The sequence below is a fragment of the Piliocolobus tephrosceles genome, chromosome 3, assembly GCF_002776525.5.
Source record: "Piliocolobus tephrosceles isolate RC106 chromosome 3, ASM277652v3, whole genome shotgun sequence".
NCBI classification, from domain to species: domain Eukaryota; kingdom Metazoa; phylum Chordata; class Mammalia; order Primates; family Cercopithecidae; genus Piliocolobus; species Piliocolobus tephrosceles.
This window is the reverse complement of record NC_045436.1, coordinates 131,915,328-131,937,333: the sequence shown is the minus strand read 5'-3', so window position 1 is coordinate 131,937,333 and position 22,006 is coordinate 131,915,328. Positions and strand designations below refer to the sequence as shown.

At 38.7% G+C, this 22,006-nt stretch overlaps 1 protein-coding gene across 1 annotated transcript in view; it reads right to left on the bottom strand.

Annotated features, from left to right (window-relative positions):
• Positions 1 to 21,838, bottom strand: part of PPAT (phosphoribosyl pyrophosphate amidotransferase) — a 43,892-nt gene extending 22,054 nt beyond the window's left edge. The window contains exon 1 of the mRNA XM_023192243.2: positions 21,467 to 21,838. Within this exon, the coding sequence (XP_023048011.1) occupies positions 21,467 to 21,594 (128 nt within the window). The 5' untranslated portion in view covers positions 21,595 to 21,838. The remainder of the gene's footprint in view (positions 1 to 21,466) is intronic.
• Between the last annotated feature and the right edge of the window lie 168 nt (positions 21,839 to 22,006).

Genomic DNA, 22,006 nt, shown 5'->3' with positions numbered 1-22,006 from the left:
TGGTTTTTCCTATGGCGGAACCAGCAGAATTTTTATTGGTGTGTGATAAATGGAAGAAGGGAAGAAAATGAAAGTGCCTTTTCCACTGTTGGGATCAATCTCATGCAAGTGGTAGGGATAGGCTGCTTGTTAGGCAGCAAGTAGCCAGGACCAGAGCCATGGCAAAGGACCCAAATACACTTTTGACCAACTCTACGAGGCTTCATGTTCTGCTAAATCTGATCATCCTCAGCCTCAGAATTCCTTTGGCCTACAGCTGCCAAACCACATTCCTTCAGGGGTCAAGTTTCCCCTCTATTTCACTCCTCTTATTTTATACCAAATGCATCTCAAGTAATGATTTAAGAGTTTCAGTTTAAAATCCCCAGAGCCTCTGCCTACAGTTTTAGGATTCATGCTGTGGAATGAGGAGCAACTTAGGAAAAAATTATCTGAAGAGGTCGGAGAGAGAGCTTTTCTGTTTCACTATCATTTGTATATTTGGTCCAGACTCTTTTCTATGGCGGTAAATCTAGACTCTAAACCAGGTAATAGAATAGAAACCCTGCCTTTCTTTACTGCTCTCACACTCAAGCTCAGGTGTTAAATAACCTGGGCCCTGTTTCTCTAAAGATAATTCTTACATAACTCCAGATTTTTATTTTCCCTATTTTCAAACAAATCTAAAACATTCCTCAACAACATTTTAGCCTAAAGCAATTATAAAACCTGATTTAATTTTTTCGACAATTTTTACCTTGAGAGTTAAATACAACTGTGCCATCTGAAAGCAGTGATGTGCTTTTGTACTTATGTTTGTTTTTCATTTGTTTTCCTCTTTTAACATAGAAACCCTAATAGAGTTTTTAAGATGATAAAGAGCATACCTTTTCTTTTTCAACGGGAAAGCCTGTAAACATAATGGTGAATCATGATTTTAAAAGAATGTTTATGCCACTAAAATCACACCTAACAGTTGATCTATTAATGTATAATACAACGCTACTTTTGTTACTCAATAAAATAGAACTGGAAAAACATTTGGAAATGAAATGATCAATGAGATGAGTAAATTTTTAATTTAAACATTACAAAGAGCAATCAAACGATACTTATCCACCTCCCGATTAGTCTGCAATTTCACTGTAATTATAATTCATCTTCATGTGTCAATTTGAGTTAAAAATCATATAAGTTGGATTCCTTTCTAAGATGTACTTCATCCTCCTCATTCGATCACTTTAAAAAGTAGCCTATGCCTCATTTTATGAAAGCCTATATAAAAGCATCCAAACCCTAAAATAAGGAAATCAAAGGAGGACTTCAGTTTTTATGGTTGGCATGGTTATTTTAAATGACATATTCCTTAATCCATTTAAACATAATTTAGATTAACTTCTGGAAACTTTAGTATGTATCAATCAATAAATTATATAAGATACTTAAAAACTCTAAGCTATTTGATCATATATGCCAAAAAAAAAACAGCATTTTCTAATTATCTATCTCATTGCAGGACCCACTCTTTTACATTACTGGTATTATTTAGCAAATGCCTACTCTGTTAGAGCACCCAAGATACAAATATAAATAAAACACCACATTTTAAAAATGTAAGGCTGGGCACGGTGGCTCACGCCTGTAATCCCAGCACTTTGGGAGGCTGAGGATCACCTAAGGTTAGGAGTTTGAGATTAGCCTGGCCAACATGGTGAAACTTCGTCTCTACTAAAAATACAAAAATTAGCCAGGTGTGGTGGCAGATGCTGTAATCCCAGCTACTCCTAAGGCTGAGGCAGAATTGTTTGAACCCGGGAGGCAGAGGTTACGGTGAGCCAAGATCACGCCACTGCACTCCACTCCAGCCTGGGCAACAGAGTGAGACTGTCTCAAAAAAAAAAAAAAAAAAAGTAATTTAACTTGAAAACTAACTACAACCGTTTCTAAAAACTTACAAAATTATCAAACAATTCTAGCAGAAATTCAAAATAGATCATGTCTATTTTGGATGGAAAAAAATGGATTTTTCTTTAAATACATAAATTTTAAACTATATTATACAAAATTTTATTACAAAATGTCTATCACAAATCTATTTTGAAGAATATTTTGAAGAATATGATCACATTTAGCTAAAGCTATTAGGATTATCAGTTATGTTATTTCTAAAAGAAATTCTGTTATATTTCCAGGCAAAATGTCAATTGCATCAGAAGATAAGGAAGATGTCTCAGGAAATCCTTTACTTCTGGTTTCTCATGTCAGACCAATGGAACTAGGTATAGTATAATGAATGGGAAAGAATAAAACTGATCTAATTTCAAACTAGAAGATAAGACTGGTTTCTAATCTGAGAAAATTGACAATTTTTCCTGGAAGAAACACTCAGAATTAATTTATGTTTTCCTCCCTTTTTGCCAACCCATACTGAAAAAAATTATTTCTAAAGCAAATGATTTCTTTACCAAATTTAAGTTTCCTAGAAATACAGGTTCTCTAATTTCCAAACTTTACTCTTTAAATATAAGAAATCTGATGGCTAGACTTACACATAGTAATGCACATGATCACTTTAGTGGCAAGGGATTAAGACAAACAGAATTTTACATTTGAAAGTAAACATCAGAGCCACAACCAGGTCAAGGATTCAGTGTAAATCCTTCTTTGCTTCTATTTTTCTTTTCTTTTTTTTTTTGGAGACCGAGTCTCACTCTGTTGCCCAGGCTGGAACGCACTGTCACGATCCCAGCTCACTGCAACCTCTGCCTCTGGTTCAGGCGATTCTCCTACCTCGGCCTCCCAAGTAGCTGGGATTACAGGCATGTACCACCATGCCCAGCTAATTTTGTATATTTAGTAGAGATGGGGTTTCACCATGTTAGCCAGGCTGATCTAGAACCCCCAACCTTTGGTGATCCACTCGCCTAGGTCTCCCAAAGTGCTGGGATTACAGGCATGAGCCACCACACCCGGCTGCTTCTAATTTCTTATTGAAGCTAGAAGCAAAAACCTTACTTCTAACTTTAATAGAAAAATCTATTTGGTTTTTTTTGTTGTTGTTGTTGAGACGGAGTCTCGCTCTGTCGCCCAGGCTGGAGTGCAGTGGCCGGATCTCAGCTCACTGCAAGCTCCGCCTCCCGGGTTTACGCCATTCTCCTGCCTCAGCCTCCCAAGTAGCTGAGACTACAGGCGCCCGCCACCTCGCCCGGCTAGTTTTTTGCATTTTTTTTTAGTAGAGACGGGGTTTCACCGTGTTAGCCAGGATGGTCTCGATCTCCTGACCTCATGATCCGCCCGTCTCGGCCTCCCAAAGTGCTGGGATTACAGGCTTGAGCCACTGCGCCCGGCCAGAAAAACCTATTTGTAACCCAAATAAGAAAATACATTCTGAAAAGCATCTCAAAGCAAAGACATTAAATATACCACAAAATATCTCAAATAAATGCTATAAAGTTTTTTTCAATGACATAAAACTCGTGAATCTGATAAAAGTTGTTAATTGTAATATCATTTGTATGATAGGGGCCAAAACCTAATCTCAATTAAATATTACTGAACCATTAATTTAATATTTAATTTTAAATTATGGCCAGGCACAGTGACTCACACCTGTAACCCCAGTACTTTGGAAGGCTAAAGTGGGGGATCACTTGAGACCAGTTCAAGACTAGCCTGGGCAACAGAGCGAGACCCCTCCATGCCTAAAAAATTATTAAAAGTAGGCCAGGTGCAGTCAGTGGCTCATGCCTGTAGTCCCAGCTACTTGTGAGGCTGAGGCAGGAAGGCTCACTTGAACCCAGGGGTTCAAGGCTGCAGTGAGCCATGACTGTGTTACTGCACTCGAGCCTGTGCAGCAGAGTCTAGGGGAAAAAAAACGAAAGAAACAAAATAAATTATGATTAATCTTGGGTATAATTCGAAGATATTTATGTATGTATGTATGTATGTATGTATGTATGTTGAGACAGAGTCTCGCTCTGTCGCCAGGCTAGAGTGCAGCGGTGAGATCCCAGCTCACTGCTATCTCCGCCTCCCAGGTTCAAGTGATTCTCCTGCCTCAGCCTCCTAAGTAGCTGGGATTACAGGCATGCACCACCACACCCAGCTAGTTTTTGTATTTTCAGTAAAGACAGGGTTTCACCATGTTGGCCAGGATGGTCTTGACCTCCTGACCTCGTGATCCGCCTGCCTTGGCTGCCCAAAGTGCTGGGATTACAGGCGTGAGACACCGTGCCTGGCTGAAGATTATTTTCAATGCAAACAAAATGTTAATGTCACGCACAGTAGCTTGTGCCTGTGATCCCAGCTACTCTGGAGGCTCGCTTGAGCCTGGGAGGTTCTGACTGCAATGAGCGGTGATCTCTCCCCTACACTCTAGCCTTGGTGAAAGAAAATTGCTTTCTTTTTAAAAAATTTTATTTTATTTTATCTTATTTTGAGACGGTGTCTCACTCTTTCGCCCAGGCTGGAGTGCAGTGGTGTATTCTCAGCCCATTGCAACCTCCACCTCCTGGACTCAAGCAATCCTCCCACCTCAGCCTCCCAAGTACCTGGTACCACAGGCACATGTCACCAAGCCTGGCTAATTTTTGCATTTTTTTGTAGAGATGGGTTTTGCCCTGTTGCCCAGGCTGGTCCCCAACTCCTGAGCTCAGGCAATCCACCTGCCTTGGTACCCCAAAGTGCTGAGATTACAGGCCTGAGCCACCATGCCCAGCCAAAAATTCCTTTCTTTAATAATGTTACATCCAATTTGAAACTCTGTCTCAAAAAAAAAAAAAAAAACCCACAAAAACCAAAGTTAATGTGCTTGTAATTTTATAATTCAAAAAATGAACCTACTTCTTTTATGAAAATGAAATCTGAGGCCGGGCGCAGTGGCTCACGCCTGTAATCCCAGCACTTTGGGAGGCCAAGGCGGGCGGATCACGAGGTCAGGAGATCGAGACCATCCTGGCTAACTCAATGAAACACCATCTCTACTAAAAATGCAAAAATTAGCCGGGCGTGGTGGCAGGCGCCTGTAGTCCCAGCCACTCGGGAGGCTGAGGCAGGAGAATGGCGTGAACCCAGGAGGCGGAGCTTGCAGTGAGCCGAGATGGCCCCACTGCACTACGGCCTGGGCAACAGAGGGAGACTCTTGTCTCAAAACAAAAAAAGAAAGAAAGAAAGAAAATGAAATCTGAGAAAAGCACAAGATAATATGGTTATCAAAATAACCAATATAAAGTCAGGTACTGTCAGTAATGTAAATGAAGTATAAAACTGTTCTAGAGACCTAATACGCACCATGGCATATTAAAGGATTTATAACTAAGTGGAGACATACTGCCTAGGAACCAGGCATTATGAAATTTCTGACACAATTCCCTACCGTTGAAAGAAAATACTTCATTTAAAATGGCTTTAGTCTTTCTGTAATTTTCACAAGGCGTAAACACTGATTGTTCCGTGTGACTCTTCCAAGCCCTCAGCTCATGAGTAGCCTCAGTTCTCAACCCTGACTACACATTAGATTCACAATCTGGGGATGAAGGATGAGGCAGGTACCAGAGTGGTGGTTTTTAAATGCTTCCCAGTAGACTGATATATAGCCAAAGAAAATCACAAGATAAAGAAAGGAGTTAAATTCTTTGTACCTATCCTATTTCAAAACAAATTATCTACAATGAGTCATTTTCTTACATAATTACTGTTTTCTACAGTAAATGCTACACATTTAAATACTGAACTTCCACTGTATACTGATATACACCCTACATACTAAAGGAGTGATATGGAAGAGAAAAAAATGATACAGAGGAAAGATGATCAAAATGTGACTAAAAAGCCACAACTTTATTAAAGCCAGTAACTGGCACAATAATGGACAGATTTAGGTTCGGAATTTGTTTCCCCACTGTTTAAGAGAAAAGCTAAGCTATGATTTGTTACTCCATCTCCTATGGAGGAAACTGCTTTCTTTAATAATGTTGCATCCAATTATTTACCTTGTCTGATGTATATAATGCATATGTCTTTTACCTCTTTACCTAATGCAGGTATCTCTACGTCAGTATTGGAACCCTCTAATAATACAACTTTTATCCCAACTGTAGCAAATGAAGGAGGAAAGCACTGGACTGTGCCAGAAGTCAGGGCTCTAATAGACATCTGGTCTGATAAAAGCATACAACGACAACTAGAGGGAACAGTGAGAAATAAGAGGATATTTGAACAAATTGCGGCCAAGCTTCAGAAATCTGGAATAGAGAGAGACTGGAAACAGTGCAGAACAAAGTACAAAAACCTAAAACATGAATACAAGATCGTAAGAACAGCTCAAGATCTAGGCATGACTAAGAGTATGAAATTTTTTACTGAGTTGGATGCTATTCTGGGACCCAATAAAACAGAAAAATCACGAGACCAGGAGTCCCAAGATGGAGAACATGTCACAGAATGTGCCAACGTAAAAATGGGAGAGGACCAGACAGGTAGGAAGGTGAAGAAAAATAATCTTAACATCATGTTACATCATACAGGTTCAAGGATCCCTTTTCCAAAATGCTTGGGATCAGATTGTTTTAGATTTAGACATTTTTTCAGATTTTAGAGTATCTGCATATACATTGTGAGGTATCTTAGAAAGGGGAGTCAAGTCCAAACATTAAATTCACATGTGTTTCATACATACAGCTTAAAGCTAATTTTAGGCAGTATTTTTAATAATTTTGTGCATGAAACAAAGTTTTGACCATACCCATCACATGAGGTCAACTGTATAATTTTCCACAGGTAGCATCATGTTGGTGCTCAAAAAGTTTCAGATTTTGTAGCATTTCAGATTTCATATGAGGGATGCTCAACCTGTATTGAAAATATTCAGTATCATAAGAGGAATGTTATATACGTAAGTTAAATAGGTTTCATTACATGCTATTTGACAAACTAGCTTAATTTATTATGAAACAGATTTAGTATACATTTGATCTTCCCCAGAATAGAAACAGTACAGTTACACAAAAAGGAGGAAATAAAACTGGATTCCCAGAATAAAGTTTAAAATAGATCAATTTTAATAAAGCAAATATGCAACCCCAGATGGCAGAAGTTAAAGTAAATTTTCATACTAATTGTGGTAAAACTGAGAATAGAAAAAGGGCATTGAAGAACTTAGAAAAATATAAAATACATGAGACTTTCTTAGAAGTAGTACGTTTCTCTGGGACCCATCATGAATGTCTTTAAAGTATATTTAAACCAAAGGATTGAGATACAGTAAATACACACAAAGACATGATAGCATGAAATAAACTGAATGAGTTCTAGACCAGGATTCAGGAAGTCAAAGTTCTAAGGCTCTGTGGAACCTTGAAGTAACCAAGTGTCTCCTCTAGACCAGGCGTTCCCAACACCTGGACCCTTACTAGTCCGTGGCCTGTTATGAACTGGGTTGCACAGCAGGAGATGAGTGGTGGGTGAGTCAAGTTTCTTCTGTATTTACAGACACTCCCCATCGTACACATTACGACCTGAGCTCCACCTCCTGTCAGATCAATGGCAACATTAGATTCTCACATTAGATTAGAATACTGGTGCACAAAGACTGTTGTGAACTGTGCAGGCAAGGAATCTAGATTGTGTGCTCCTCATGAGAATCTAATGCCTGATGATCTGTCACTGTCTCCCATCACTCCCAGATGGGACCCTCTAGTTGCAGGAAAACAAGCTCAGGGCTCCCACTGATTCTAGATTATGGTGTTGTTTAATTATTTCATTATATATTACAGTGTAATAATAATAAAAATAGAGTGCACAATAAATATAATGCACTTGTATCATCCCAAAACCACGGCCCCCTCACCCCCTGGTCCATGGAAAAATTGTCTCCCATGAAACCAGTCCCTGGTGCCAAAAGGTTGGAGACTGCTGCTCTAGACCTGACTCCAAAATTGGGGGGTGTGGACAAGATGGTCTTAAAGACCTCTACTAACCACAATGTCTCCAGATTTTATTATCTGGCTTAAAGGATGAGTCCCAATTCTAAGATAGTCTGTGTCTAGGGAAGAGAGGGGAACAACAGACAGTTAAGACTGGAAATGCTGGTGAGAAATCTCAAAATATTTCACTGGTGGACAAGAAAGAAACTGGTATGCTAGAGAACTATACATCTTCCCCAGTTAGATGACTACAGATAAAGCAGCCCAAAAGCAGTGGCATGATATCTTCATACAGTCAATGCTGGAGATGCAGCTAAAGATGATTCCATTAGTTATGTCAGAAGACCTAGTTAGAGACTCAGATCCATACCCAGTATCTATAGTGACAAAATGATGCTTAAAGGTAGGGAATATAACCTATGGAAAAGCAAATAATCATATTTACTACTAGGGTCCCTTTAAAAAGGAAAATACTACATTCAAGTTTAAAACACAATTCTGGGCCAAGCGTTGTGGCTCATGCCTATAATCACAGCACTTTGGGAAGCCGGGGTAGGTGGATCACTTGAGGCCAGGAGTTTGAGACCAGCCTCACCAACATGGCGAAACCCCACCTCTACAAAAAAATACACAAAAAATTAGCTAGGCCTGGTGGCAGATGCCTGTAATCCCAGCTACTCAGGAGGCTGAGGCATGAGAATCCTTGGAACCTGGGAGGCAGAGGTTGCAGTAAGCCGAGATCGCACCACTGAACTACAGCCTGGGCAACAAAGTGAGACTCTGCCTCAAAAACAAACAAATAATCTAAATAAATAAAACACGATTCTGAAGTAAACTTAAAAAGTCAATATATATCCCCTTATGTTCATACAATCATTGCTGGATATGTAGCTGAAGGTGATTCGGTCAGTAATAAGTCAGAAGGCATAGGAGATACAGATAAAAACCAAGGTCTTGACACAGGTAAAATACTAGTCAGGTGTTTTGTTTTGTTTTGTTTTTGGTGTGTGACAAAGTATATACATAAAATGCTATTATAAGACACTGTTATGGCCTGAACTGTGTTCCTCCCACCAATGTTCATATATTGAAGCCTTAACCCCCAATGTGATGTATTTGGAGACAGGGCCTTTGAATGATAACTAGCTTTAGATGAGATCATCACAGTGGTGCCCTCATAATGGGTTTTAGATTTTCTATCAATATATTAATAGATGCTACCATACCTAAGAAATTATGTTATAACATTGTATGAGGTACTGTTGGATCATAACTCAAAACACATAAATGGAAGGTGGAAATAATTAATGGAAGCAATGTTCCCCATGGCTGTTTTTCTCCAAGTGTAGCAGCATCAGCATTAACTGAGAACTTACTCAAAATGCAAATTATTGGGTCCCATCCAGAATCAGAAACTATGGTATTGGGGCCTAGCAATCTGTTTTAACAAGTCTTCCAGGTGATAATGATGCAAGCAAGTTTGAGAATCATTACCCTCTGGTATAGGGCGCTAAGGGTGTGGAGGTGAAATTTCGTGCTTGCTACCTGAGTTTGCTTCTTCTACACAAACCAAAACTGGGGAGGAGGAGCTCACCAAGCCCCCAAGCTGAAGCTTATCTGTTAAAAAGACCTTGTACCTAGTCTTTCAGTCCAAAGCTTCATATAACCTTACAAAGTATAAAGCTCAATGTTAATTTAACAAACTAGTTAATCAAATTTCCTGTACTCCTGGCCAACTTATTTATCTGGTTTATCAGATAGGACAGATTCTTAGGTTTCCATTGGCATCACAGCAATGGCCTTTGTCATTAAGAGTTAAAAATCAAATTATTCCAGGTGCAGCGGCACATGCCTATAATCCCGGCTTCTTGGGATGATAAGATTGAAGCATCACTTGAGCCCAGGAGTTTGAATCCAGCCTGGGCAACACAGCAAGAACCCATCTCTAAAAATAAAAAATAAACATTTAAAAAAGAAGAAAATCAGATTACTGCATTGTTTAATAAGGAAAAAAGATTTCCATCTAAAAAGTTAAGAGCTTTAGTATTCAGAAGATTTTAGCTTGTTAGTCCTTTGGAAAACTTACTTAAGCACAACCTCAAGATACTTTTTTACATGTAAAAGGAAAAGATTAAGTCAGAAATACGAGTTTTTTTGTTGTTGCTGTTTGCCATGTTTGCATGCCAAATATGAAATATTTGGAATATATTTAGAAAATATGAAATAGGACAAATGCATAGTCATTCTAGAAATTATATTAAACTGTTATATGAAAATACAAAGCGAAGATATAAACCTACAAGGATCTCAGCAGCTAAATACATGAGAAAAAAACTTAAACAGGCAAGGATTTTAGGTACACCTGCAATATATATCAATTGATTCACAAATTGCCACTCCGTTCTTAGGAAGAATGTAGTAGAATGTAGTATTGAGGTATAAAAATATGGATTATTTATCTTCAGGGAAAAAAAATCACATCAAGTAGTCTTTCTTTAAAAAAACAACAAAGTGATGGGTATTTACATGTAAAAACAGAGGTCACCTCATTTTTATTTTTTATGTTTCACTGATGAATTTTTGAAATTAGAATTGTTATTATTAATAATAACTCCATATTGTTAACTTTGATATCTGGCCAAAAAACCAGTCCCCCAAAAGTATTCTCTTTCCTATCTTAAATGTATGCTATAAGCCATAAGCTTTTCCTTACTTCAAATGAAAATCTAGCTAGAGCTGTAGACCCCCTGGATTCTGATATCTAGATCAGTTCCTTATTTGCAACTTCTGAAGATTTTGATCTAGTAGGTTGGAGTCAGTTCAGGCACCCGTACTTTTAGATGATTCTCAAGCATAGCCAGCACTGGAAACCATAGCTAGGTTATCATGCTCAGACCAGCAGAGGACTGATTCACACAGAAGTTTCAATTTGATTCCATTCAGGGAAGAAAAATTCGCTAATGCCAATAGTTTATCACTTAAAAATTAATGACTAATGGAATATGAAGGAAATTAATCACAGGGAAGAATCATAGACTGTTCAGGCTATTCCTATTACATTAAGTAAAAAGAAGTGGCCCATGAAAATTGAATTAACTAGATCTCTGGATCTAAAACATATTTTATTTTTCTCCCTGGTCTGAAGCATAAGCGAGAGAGGATAAAAGGAATCAAGAAGTTATCAAAGGAGAAAGGACTCTGCCAAAAGAGAAAATTTGTGTTTGACAATCTTATCACCTACCTGTCTCCTCTGAGTAGGACAAAATTGACTTAATTCAGCTCCAATATCAGCTGCCATTTATATGAGCTGAAATGCCTTACTATCTATGTATTCCTGAAAGGCACTGCTTTCTCGTATAGGACAGTCACAGTTAAACCTATTTTAGGTCAGAGGGGTGGAGTCAGGCATACTTAAATAAGCATAGAAATTCCATGGTAGTAAAATATATCCTATTAGATAAGGTCACACTGATCTTCAGCCTAAAAATCACAAGTGAAATACCTCAATGTTGATCTAAGAATAACCCTAGAAATGCCCATTTTTCTTTTGGTTGTAGCAAAACATATTTCCAAAATTCAAAAAATTCACAAGGAGATGGCCAGCAGGGGGCATTAAGGAACCTATTGTTACCATCTCAAAGGGTATGCTAAGAATTGTGTTTTCTTCTAATTCATTTATCTCTCCCAAAAGAAAGAAATTGTAAGTAATTTTCCTTAAACCTGGAATATTTAAACACTTTTGTATATTTTACATGCATTATAATTTGTATAATCTTAGCAGTAACATTATTACATAAATTAATGCACTTTAGTCATATGAGACACGATATTACTGAGAACTTTTCATTTTAATCCAATAGTACATCCAGATAGAGAAGAACTGATTACTAAAAGTTCAGAAAACCCAAGACTTATAAATGTGAAAAAAGAAAGTTCAGACATAGGTATGCTGCTAATCTTAAATACAGGCAACTTGTTAATTATGAAGGTATTATTTTTCTAATTTGTACTGTTGGTAATATTTTAATAAACTTTTAAGAAGCTGTGGCATAATAAAGAATATATCTAGCTTTGGTCTCCTGTTCCTGGCACAAAGCATCAACAGCCTTTGGAATTTCCAGAGCAGAAACATCTATGTTATGTTAATGAGGCTACTCTAGGTGGGTTCCCAGATAGCTTCAGGATGGCAGGTAGTCACCGAAAAAGACAATCATGTGATGAGGGTTGGAGCTTTGTGCCAGTGTGACTTCCAGGGAGGAGAATGGGGCTGGAGGTTGAGTTCAATCTCATAGCCAATGACTTAACCAATCACATCATAAAAACTCGGGCTCAGAAGATTTGGAAGCTCAGTACAATGCAGTTCATGTTTCCTTAGTTCCTTTATAACTTCCCACAGACATCAATGCATTTACCTCTACACTTGACCTGTCTTTACTTTTCTATTCTCAAACCTCAGCAACTTTTCTTTTTTGAGATGTAATTTACATATAATCAAATTCACCCAATTAAAGCACATAACTGTGGTTTTTAGTATATCCAGTTATACAATAATCACCAGTATCCCATTTTAGAACATTCTGATCACCTCACAAAGAAACTCCGTATCTGTGGGGCGCAGTGGCTCATGCTTGTAATCCCAGCACTTTGGGAGGCCAAGGCGGGCAAATCACGAGGTCAAGAGATCAAGACCATCCTGGCCAACATGGTGAAACCCCATCTCTACTAAAAATACAAAAATTAGTTGGGCGTGGTGGCGCGCACCTGTAGTCTCAGCTACTCAGGAGGCTGAGGCAGAAGAATAGCTTGAACCCAGGAGGCGGAGGTTGCAGTGAGCCGAGGTCACACCACTGCACTACAGCCTGGGTGAGGGAGCAAGACTCTACCTCGAAAAAAAAAAGAAACCCCATATCCATTAGTAGTTTAACTGCTTGACCACACCTCTGTAACTCCTGACAACCACTAACCTACTTTCTGTTTCTATGGATTTGCCTGTTCGGGACATCAGTGGTACCCTCCAATATACATTTTTGTGTCTGGTTTCTTTTGTTTCATGGTTCATCCATGTTGTAGCATATATCAGTGTTTCATTCCTTTTAATGGCTGAATAATATTCCAATTTACAGATACATCATATTTTGTTTTCCCATCCATCACTTGACAGATATTTGGGTCACTGCCATTTTCTGGCTCATATGAATACTGTTTCTATGAATATCCTGGTACAATTTTTTTTCCAATTTTGGTAAAGTAGACATAAAATTTACCATTATACCCATAAGTACATTCACGTTGTTGCACAAACATCACCATTCTCCATCTCCTGAACTTTTTCATCATTCAAAACTGAAACTTCTGTAGCCATTAAACAATAACTCCTCCATCCCAACTCTCCTTAGCCTGTGGTGACCACTATTCTCCTTTCCATCTTTGTGAATTTGACTATTCTAGGTACCTCATGTAAGTGGAATCATACAATATTCGTCCATTTGTGCCTGGCTTATTTCACTTATAATATCTTCAGGGCTCCTCCATGTTGTAGCATTTATCAGAATTTCCTTCATTTTAATATTGCACTGTATGGATACACCATTTTGTTTATTCATCCATCGATGGTCATCTGGGCTGTTTCTGCCTTTTGGCTATTATCAATAACACTGCTATGAATGTGGATGCATAAATATCTGCTTGAGTCCCTGCTTTCAATTCTTTTGGGTATATACCCAGAAGTGAAATTGCTGATCATATGGTAATTTATGTTTAATTTTTTTAGGACCTGCCATACTGTTTTTCCGCAGTAGATACACGTTTTTATGTGAACATGTTTTCAATTCTTCTGGGTTTTATACGCAGGAGTGGAATTGCTTGGTCATATGGCATATGCTGAAAGTTTCTGAGGAACTACCTGTTTTCCACCATGACTTCATCATTTTACATTTCTATCACCATCTTTTAAAAATTATATCCAACAAGAGTGATTTAAACACATTTTCAAATTTCCATGAGGCACTAGACACGGTGGTGTGCACCTGTAGTCCCAGCTAATCGGGAGGCTGAGGCAGGAGGATCACTTGAGCCCAGGAGGTCCACACCAGCCTCAGCAACATAGTGAGAGCCTGTCTCTTAAAAAAAAAAAAAAAATTCATAAGGCTGAAAAAGTATTCAGGATTAAAACCTAGGAGAACTGAAGATGAGAGGAACTCACTGTTGGAAAGCACCGTGGAGTATGCCCTCCCCCTGCCACCCCCCGCTGCACATCATCACCCCAAAATAACACTGGGTCCACTGCAGGGTCTAAATTGGTAAATTTTAAATGTCACTTTGATATATGAAGTCTAATAGAGAATATCTCTATTGTGTATTACCTAAAATGCTTCCATATACTTGAGTTGGTAGAGAACATGGTAGAGAAAGAAGGAAAATGTCTATGCCCACTTCTCACTAAAAGAAATTAAGTAAACATTGGGACTTTCCATATTCATAAGTATCCAATGAAGATCACCTATGATGAAAAGCAGCTAAATTATTCTCACTAATAATGGAGAACAGTCTGTCTTATAAGTTTTAGAATATACTGTTTGAATATGGACACAAAATTTCTTTTGACTCATATTGAAGTTATTATTACATTCTTGGTGCTTTATGCCATCACAGTTGCTGTAAGTGAATGATAATCAAATACAAAATTTATCTATGTTTGAATAATTATAAGTCATGTTGATTTGTAGGTAATCCTTTAGAAGATGCTAAAAGTCATTTACAGATTGTAACAGTGAGTGACACAGAGGCTGGAAAATACTGGTGTGACAGTGAGGTCAGAGCATTGATACAAATATGGTCTGATGAAAAAATTAAGCGAACGCTTGAAGGGGTCACAAGAAACAAGAAAATATTTGAGGAAATTGTCAGAAGATTAATGCAATTTGGGATACACAGAGACTGGAAACAATGTCGTACCAAATATAAAAAGTTTTTTTTTTTTTTTGAGACGGAGTCTCGCTCTGTCGCCCAGGCTGTATATATAAAAAGTTAAAATATGATATAGCATTTTACAAAGAAAAAATGGCAACCCTCCAAGAAAAATGAGATTTTATGAAGAAGTTTACTGCATCCTAAGAAAACCAACTCTCATAACTGCCAAATGGAAACATGGTAACCTTCAAATAACCAAGAAAAAAAAAAAAAAAAAAATCTAGACATTCCTCTTTGCAGTTTAATTCAGCAAGAGAAAAACTCTAAAAATAAAATCCTAACACTATCGTATACTCAAATGACCCTTTAAAATCATTAGAAATAGGTACCTAATTTAAGCCAAGAGTTTCAACTTTTTTCTAAACCTTATACCAAAATATTCCTAATTCTTAACTCATTATTTGTCCAACTGCTTAAGTGTTCTTATTTTAGTATACTTGAATACTTGAAAACTAATGTGTTTCAAATGATGTCATATAATGATTCTTTTCCTGTGTTTTTATTTAAGAATTATTTGAAGGTCATAACAAAAGCCAAGGAACTCTGAGCTTCAAGAGAAAAGCACATGAAGATGGTAAGAGCCAGAGAAATGCCAAATTCTTCCACACAGTGAAAAAACTTGTTGCTTTTTTCTGATAACAGAGGTATTTATTCCTGTCCTTGATAAATTAGACTAAACATATTGTTTATGAACTGTATTAGAGCAGAGAATGCTGAGAAATAATTTCTTTCATAGCTCATTGAGTGAAAGTTTCTGCAGGAGCTACATTTTATATTTTAAAAGAAGAAGAAAGAAAAAAGAGTGAGAGTAACATCAAAAGTAAACAAAAACTTGCCCGGAGTTAGATAACTATTTGGTTATCATGGTCCTTTAAATTGTACTTTACAGTGATTGTTACAATTATTGTTACCAGATGTAAAAAGAAAAAATCCACAGTTCTTCAAAGGTAGTCAGTAATCAATACAACATTTTAATAAGTCTGAAAGTAAGTCAAACTCAGAAGCCAACCTAATAATGGGAGCTGTATTTCCAAAATGACCCACCACAGATATCAGAAAAGAAAATATAATGCAATATAGCACGTAGAAGAAAATGCACACAAGACTAATAAGAAAACCTGAGTTCCAGTCTCTCTTTGACCCTAATTCCTCAACACAGAGCAAATCACTGCATCTCTCTGGATCTCTAAAATAATCCAGCTTTAATGTCTTATAGATTTATGATTTATGAAATTGTTTCTTAGTTAACACAAAAAATTGAAGAGTAAAACAAAATTTTACAAAGTAAACACACCAAACCCACCATTCAGGACATAAAACTAACTGGCACCTTAAAAGCCTCCCAGTCACTAATCATCCTCCAGCCCCCATAAACATTATCATTATTCTCACTTCTATCACCATAGATTAGTTTGAGATTTATACTATATGTACTTTTCTTGCATTCAACATTGTTTGTGAGATTCACCCATGATTTTACAGTAATCTGTTATTTTGTATTGCTGTAGAACAGTCCATTATAAAAATATACAAGCCAGCCAGGTGCAGTGGCTCAGGTCTATAATCCCAGCACTTTGGGAGGACAAGGCAAGAGGATCACTTGAACCCAGGAGTTCAAGACCAGTCTGGGCAACATAGTGAAACCCCCATCTCAATATTTAATACATAAATAAACGTACATCCCATTACTTTTTCAAATCTATTCCACTGTTGGACATTTCAGTTGTTTCCAGATTGGGGCTTTTATGAAAAATTGCATGTCTCTCAATGGACATATGTATGCATTTCTGTTGAATATATACCCAGAAGAGAAAGGCAGGGTCACAGGGCATAGGTCATAGGGCATGCATATATCCAAGCATTGTTCTAAGCACTTTACATATATTTAACATATTTAGTCCCAATCACAATCCCATAAGATAGGTGCTATCATTATACCCAATTTACAGATGAGGAAATGGAGGCATAGAGAAGTCTATGCTCTTGAACCAATGAGGTCTCTCTGCCAGGGCAGGGACCACATCTGCCCTGTATGGTAAAGTATTCCCAGTGTCTACCACAGTGCCTTAGTAATGTACTTAGATGTACATTATTCCTATTTGTTGAGCAGGAGCTCTTTTTGAATAAAGTATTAGCAAATAGCAAGAATTCCTCTTTCCCTTATAACCTTTTATCTCAAGTGAACTGAAAAGTGTACTTCTCCAAGACTGGATATAAATGCAAGTCAGATAAAATGCTTGTGCAGTTAACCCTTAGCAGTTTCTCCTTTCAGGTTAAACGGCTAAGGGTTAACCGCACAAGAGGATCATTCTGAACCCACTGAATTTGAGCATTAGACCTTACAGTATGTAAGTCTAAGCCAACGGATGAGGAAACAGACTCAGAAGTTAGAAGACTTGCCCAAGATTAAACTGGTGTTACTGGAAAACCTGGAGCTAGATTTCAGGTTGTGTGTTACGGAGCTCTTCCCAATATTGACCAGAATGACCAAGCAGTGGTACTTGGAGACTTTTGGGGGCAGGTAAATTCTGCTTCAGACTAATGCAAAAAGCTAAGTTTCAAAAAACAATAGTTATAAATGGAAGAACTGAAAACACTTATTTTAAATCAAGAATCACTGAACCATAAAATAATTGAAATCAAAGACTGGAACCAGTTGCAAGGACACTTAAGTCACTTCCTCAAACCAAAATTTACTTGACTTAGATAAAGGTTATAGATTAAGAGAGTATAAAAGTTAAACACTATAGGAACGTTACATATTTGGTCATTTTCAGTCAAATATGAAAATCAAAATTAAGATATTCCCTGCCTTAATTTGGCAGCCCAAAGTAAGTTCTCTGACAAGCAAATCCTGTGTTCTCCACAAAACTAAATGAAGATTAACTGGGAACTAGATCCACAGAAGTCTGACTGAGTGCATCTCTCATTCTCACAAGTGGTAATGTTCTGTACTCTGTTTGCAGAACCAGTGTCTAAATCTCTTAAGAAAAGTGCTCCTGAGATCACTACAAATCAGTTTCCTCAAAGCATAATAACAGAACCAAAAGATTCTACAGAATGTTTCTGCAGACAGGAAACCCAACTTCATCAGGTAAATCTTATAAATGTTTAGAAGTAGTATGAAAATGTTTGTCATTGTAAGGTTCAATTCCTAACCTGGAGAATTGATAATTCACTGAAGGGAAGGGCATGGTTATCTCCTAACTAATCAAGGAAAGGCTAACTAGCTGATTCATGGGATAAATCTACAGATGTTTATTAATTCCTTTTATGGAATCTTCAAATATGTCCAGGCCATTCTAGTCTCCATAAAATGTGACTGTTTTAAAGATGAAAATGTTTATTCTAAGAAGGGGTGTTGGTTTGTTCAAGCTACTGAAATGATGTTTTCAGGACCAAACCAGCATTTGGTGATTATATGAATTAGGCATGAACATACCCATACACATGCATGCACAGTTTACAGCTAAGAGGACATTTGAAAATTCCCCTACAGAAAGCAGAGCTACGGAATAAATCTGAAGATAGCGAGCACTACTAAAAAGCGGGGGAGTACATCTGGATGAACCCATCTGGGTTAAATATCTAGTGCATGACTGACTTAACTAATTGATACTCTATTTTTATATGAAATGGGTAATACACCTTCCAGGTATTCTGTTAACCCCAAGACTAAATGTTTCCGATTAGATTTTGCCCAAGACAAAAAAACTGAACCAAATACAAAGCAAAAGTTACAGAAATCTCACCTTCTCGATTCCATCTTCTTAAAGATAAGGTTGGCCAGGCATGGTGGCTCACACCTGTAATCTCAGCACTTTGGGAGGCCGAGGCGGGTGGATCACTTGAGGCCAGGAGTTCGAGACCAGCCTGGTCAATATGGTGAAACCCCATCTCTGCTAAAAATACAAAAATTAGCTGAGTGTGGTGGCGGGCACTTGTAATCCCAGCTACTCGGGAGGCTGAGGCATGAGAATCGCTTGAACTTGAGAAATGGAGGTTGCAGTGAGCCCAGATCATACCACTGCACTCCAGCCTAGGTGACAGAGTAAGACTCTGTCTCAAAAAAAAAAAAAAAAACAAACAAAAAACGAAAGAAACCCAGAAGATAATGTATAAGAAATAAATTCCTTCATCAAAAAGGAAAAAAAACCCAATCAAACCTTTTTGCAGTTGTTTTAAAACCAGTGAGTGAATGAGGGTGAGAAAGTGAAAACAGAGCTTTCTGCAACAGACCACCACCTCTCAGGGTACAGTATATAGATACAAAAAACTAACTAAACTAAAAAAAAAAAAAGTTAGGTCTTGGTTTTATTCTGGCCCTTATCTATCAGTTTAGAGCAGCAGATAATTGTATTTCCAAGACATAAGGCAGTGTCACTGTTCTTCCAGTCAGAATCAGTCCTCCCAAAGGATGAGCACTATAGCTCATGTAAAATTTTAAATTGATTATGGGTGAGAACCAGCCCTCTTTGTGCACCTTAATGATTCTATGCCTATACAAGAGAAATTTTAAATTGTTTTTCAGTAATACACTTGTTCCTCAAAACCACATAATCACATAATTATTGCCCTTATCTGGTATTATTTAATCTTATAATTCTTTTACAGAAAAGCAACTATAGAAAACAGATATATGTAACCAGGAATCAATTTGTATTCATTAAAAAATAAAAAAATAAAAAAAAACCCAAAAACACATAACCATGAATACCAAGTATTTTCCTAAAATGGGTACTAAAACTCCAACTAGTGCTAATATGTAAGTTTTTTGAAAAAGTCTCTTTTTCTTCAGGCACACACTTAAAGGAAAAGAGAAAGGGGAATGAAAATTTCTTGAATAACTTTGGCAAAAAAGTAAATATAGTGAAGAACAGTTCATACATATTTTCTACAGACCACCAGGCAACCCTAAAGACCTCTAGATTCTCCCCCACCCCCATGACAGAGTATCCAAAATAACTTCTTTTTTTTTTTTGAGACGGAGTCTTGCTCTGTCGCCCAGGCTGGAGTGCAGTGGTGTGATCTTGGCTCTCTGGAACCTCCATCTCCCGGGTTCAAGCGATTCTCCTGCCTCAGCCTCCTGAGTAGCTAGGACTACAGACGTGCGCCACCACGCCCAGCGAATTTTTGTATTTTTAGTAGAGACGGGGTCTCACCATGTTGGCCAGGATGGTCTTGATCTCTTGACCTCGTGATCTGCTCACCTCGGCCTCCCAAAGTGCTGGGATTACAGGCTTGAGCCACCGCGCCCGGCCATAACTTCTTCTAAGAATGTTACAAACTAATGTGGCTCACAACTACCACATAATCAAAAGTTTACTTTCTCCTTGGATTATATAACTAATTTTCTCAATAATTTTTTTTAAAACAGGAAATCTATTATGGTCAACCCACAATTATCCAAGATTGGAGTTATGCAAGTTAAAAATAATCTTTTTGATGCTTCCCACATTCTCAGCTCTTTAGTAAACAAGGAATACACAAAATGTGAAACTGAAATTCAAGTATTTGGGACAAAGAAAACAGCAAAAAGTACTTCTAGTTTAAGTTTGGTTGAGGGAAAGCTAATTATTTGTTATGCGTTTATACATGTTGCACCCATTTTGCTGTTATGTGTTATTGCCAAGTTCCTTAACTATAGTAGTTGTTACTACTGTATTGCCTTATGGAAACTGTAATACTTTCAGTGAGAATAGCAAACCTAGGTTTGTTTTTCTTATCCTAGTGTAATAATTTATATCAACTTCCAGTTAAGTCAGGTAGTAAGAAAAGGAAAGATCACCGAAGTAATTTTTTTTTTTTTTTAACTCGAAGGGATCTCCCAATTTTTCAAAATCAAGTGTATGGATCTTGGCATAAAGACAATACTCCCCTGTCCCCCTTTTGAAGAAGGGAGTTAATTTTTGTCATATTACCAAGGTTTTCATTCATTAGGCAAGACGTCTACCAACGAATCTTTTCCAGATGCATTATTCCCTATGGTTGGTTTATTTTCACTTAATTTATATGAGATCTACTACCGGTAGTTATTCTCAACATCAACTAGTCATCTTTCCCTGGGTCTGAAGTCTAGGATCCTCAAGTTCCCAGAGCGATAACTACTTTCAAACCCATAATCTGCTCAATAGCTCTGCCTTTGCAAACAAAAGCTTGTGATGGTTGGAGGCCCCGCGCGAAAACCTTTAGGTGTTCAAGGACCTGGACTGGCCGCCACGCCATACTAGCCTATTTACAGGAGCAGCCACAGGCTCGGGGAGACTAGAACCCGCATGCAGTCGGGGAGGAGCCCTGACCCAGCTAGACCAAGCAAACCGGCGCTTTACAAGCTGGCCAGCCTCTGGAGGGGTGCACAGACCGGGGGGGCGGGGAAGCAGAGAGCCCCTAAAGGGCATGAGTGGCTGGGAGGGTGGGCAGGACAGGCTAAAGTTCATGGAAGCGAGGTGCCCCTCGTGCACGCCTAGGCAACCCGGTCGATGCCACAGGCAGGTACCAGTTCAGGTCCCAGCCCTCGGGCGCTCATGAGAACGCCTACTGAAGCGGCTCCGAGAGATGGAGACGCACGCCACCGCCACCCCCACCCTGTTGCTTACCGGTGCTGCAGCCCCACGAGTCCCAGAGTGATCACATGCGGCACATCCAGCTGCGTGGGCCACTCTCCTGAGGCGATGCACCCGAACACGCCACATTCCTCTCGGACCCCCAACTCCTCCAGCTCCATGTCGCCGCCGAAAGCACGTGGAGGGACCTGCCGCTGCGGCCAAGGTGTAAGCACCAACCAGCCGCCAGCTCGGCCCGTCGAGCTCAGAAGCTCGCGCTCGTCGCAGGGGCTTCCTTCCCGAGGCTGGCCCCAACTACTGCGGCGGCGCGCGCTGTCCCTAGGTGGCGTGGCCAGCTCGGCCCTGCTCCGCCCCCTCCGAGCCCACCAGCAAGCGAGGGTGGAAGGGCGGTCCCGCGGCTGAGGGGAGGGGTCACGGATGCTGTAGGGTGGAGCTAGTTTCCCCTAAGAGCTGTCTGGAAAGCTGTATTTGCTGCACATGGAAATCTCCGTTATTTGCCAGCACCCAACACTAGCGTAATGGGAATAACGGACTTAACGTCATTTCTCTTTCAGAACATTTAGCCTTCATATT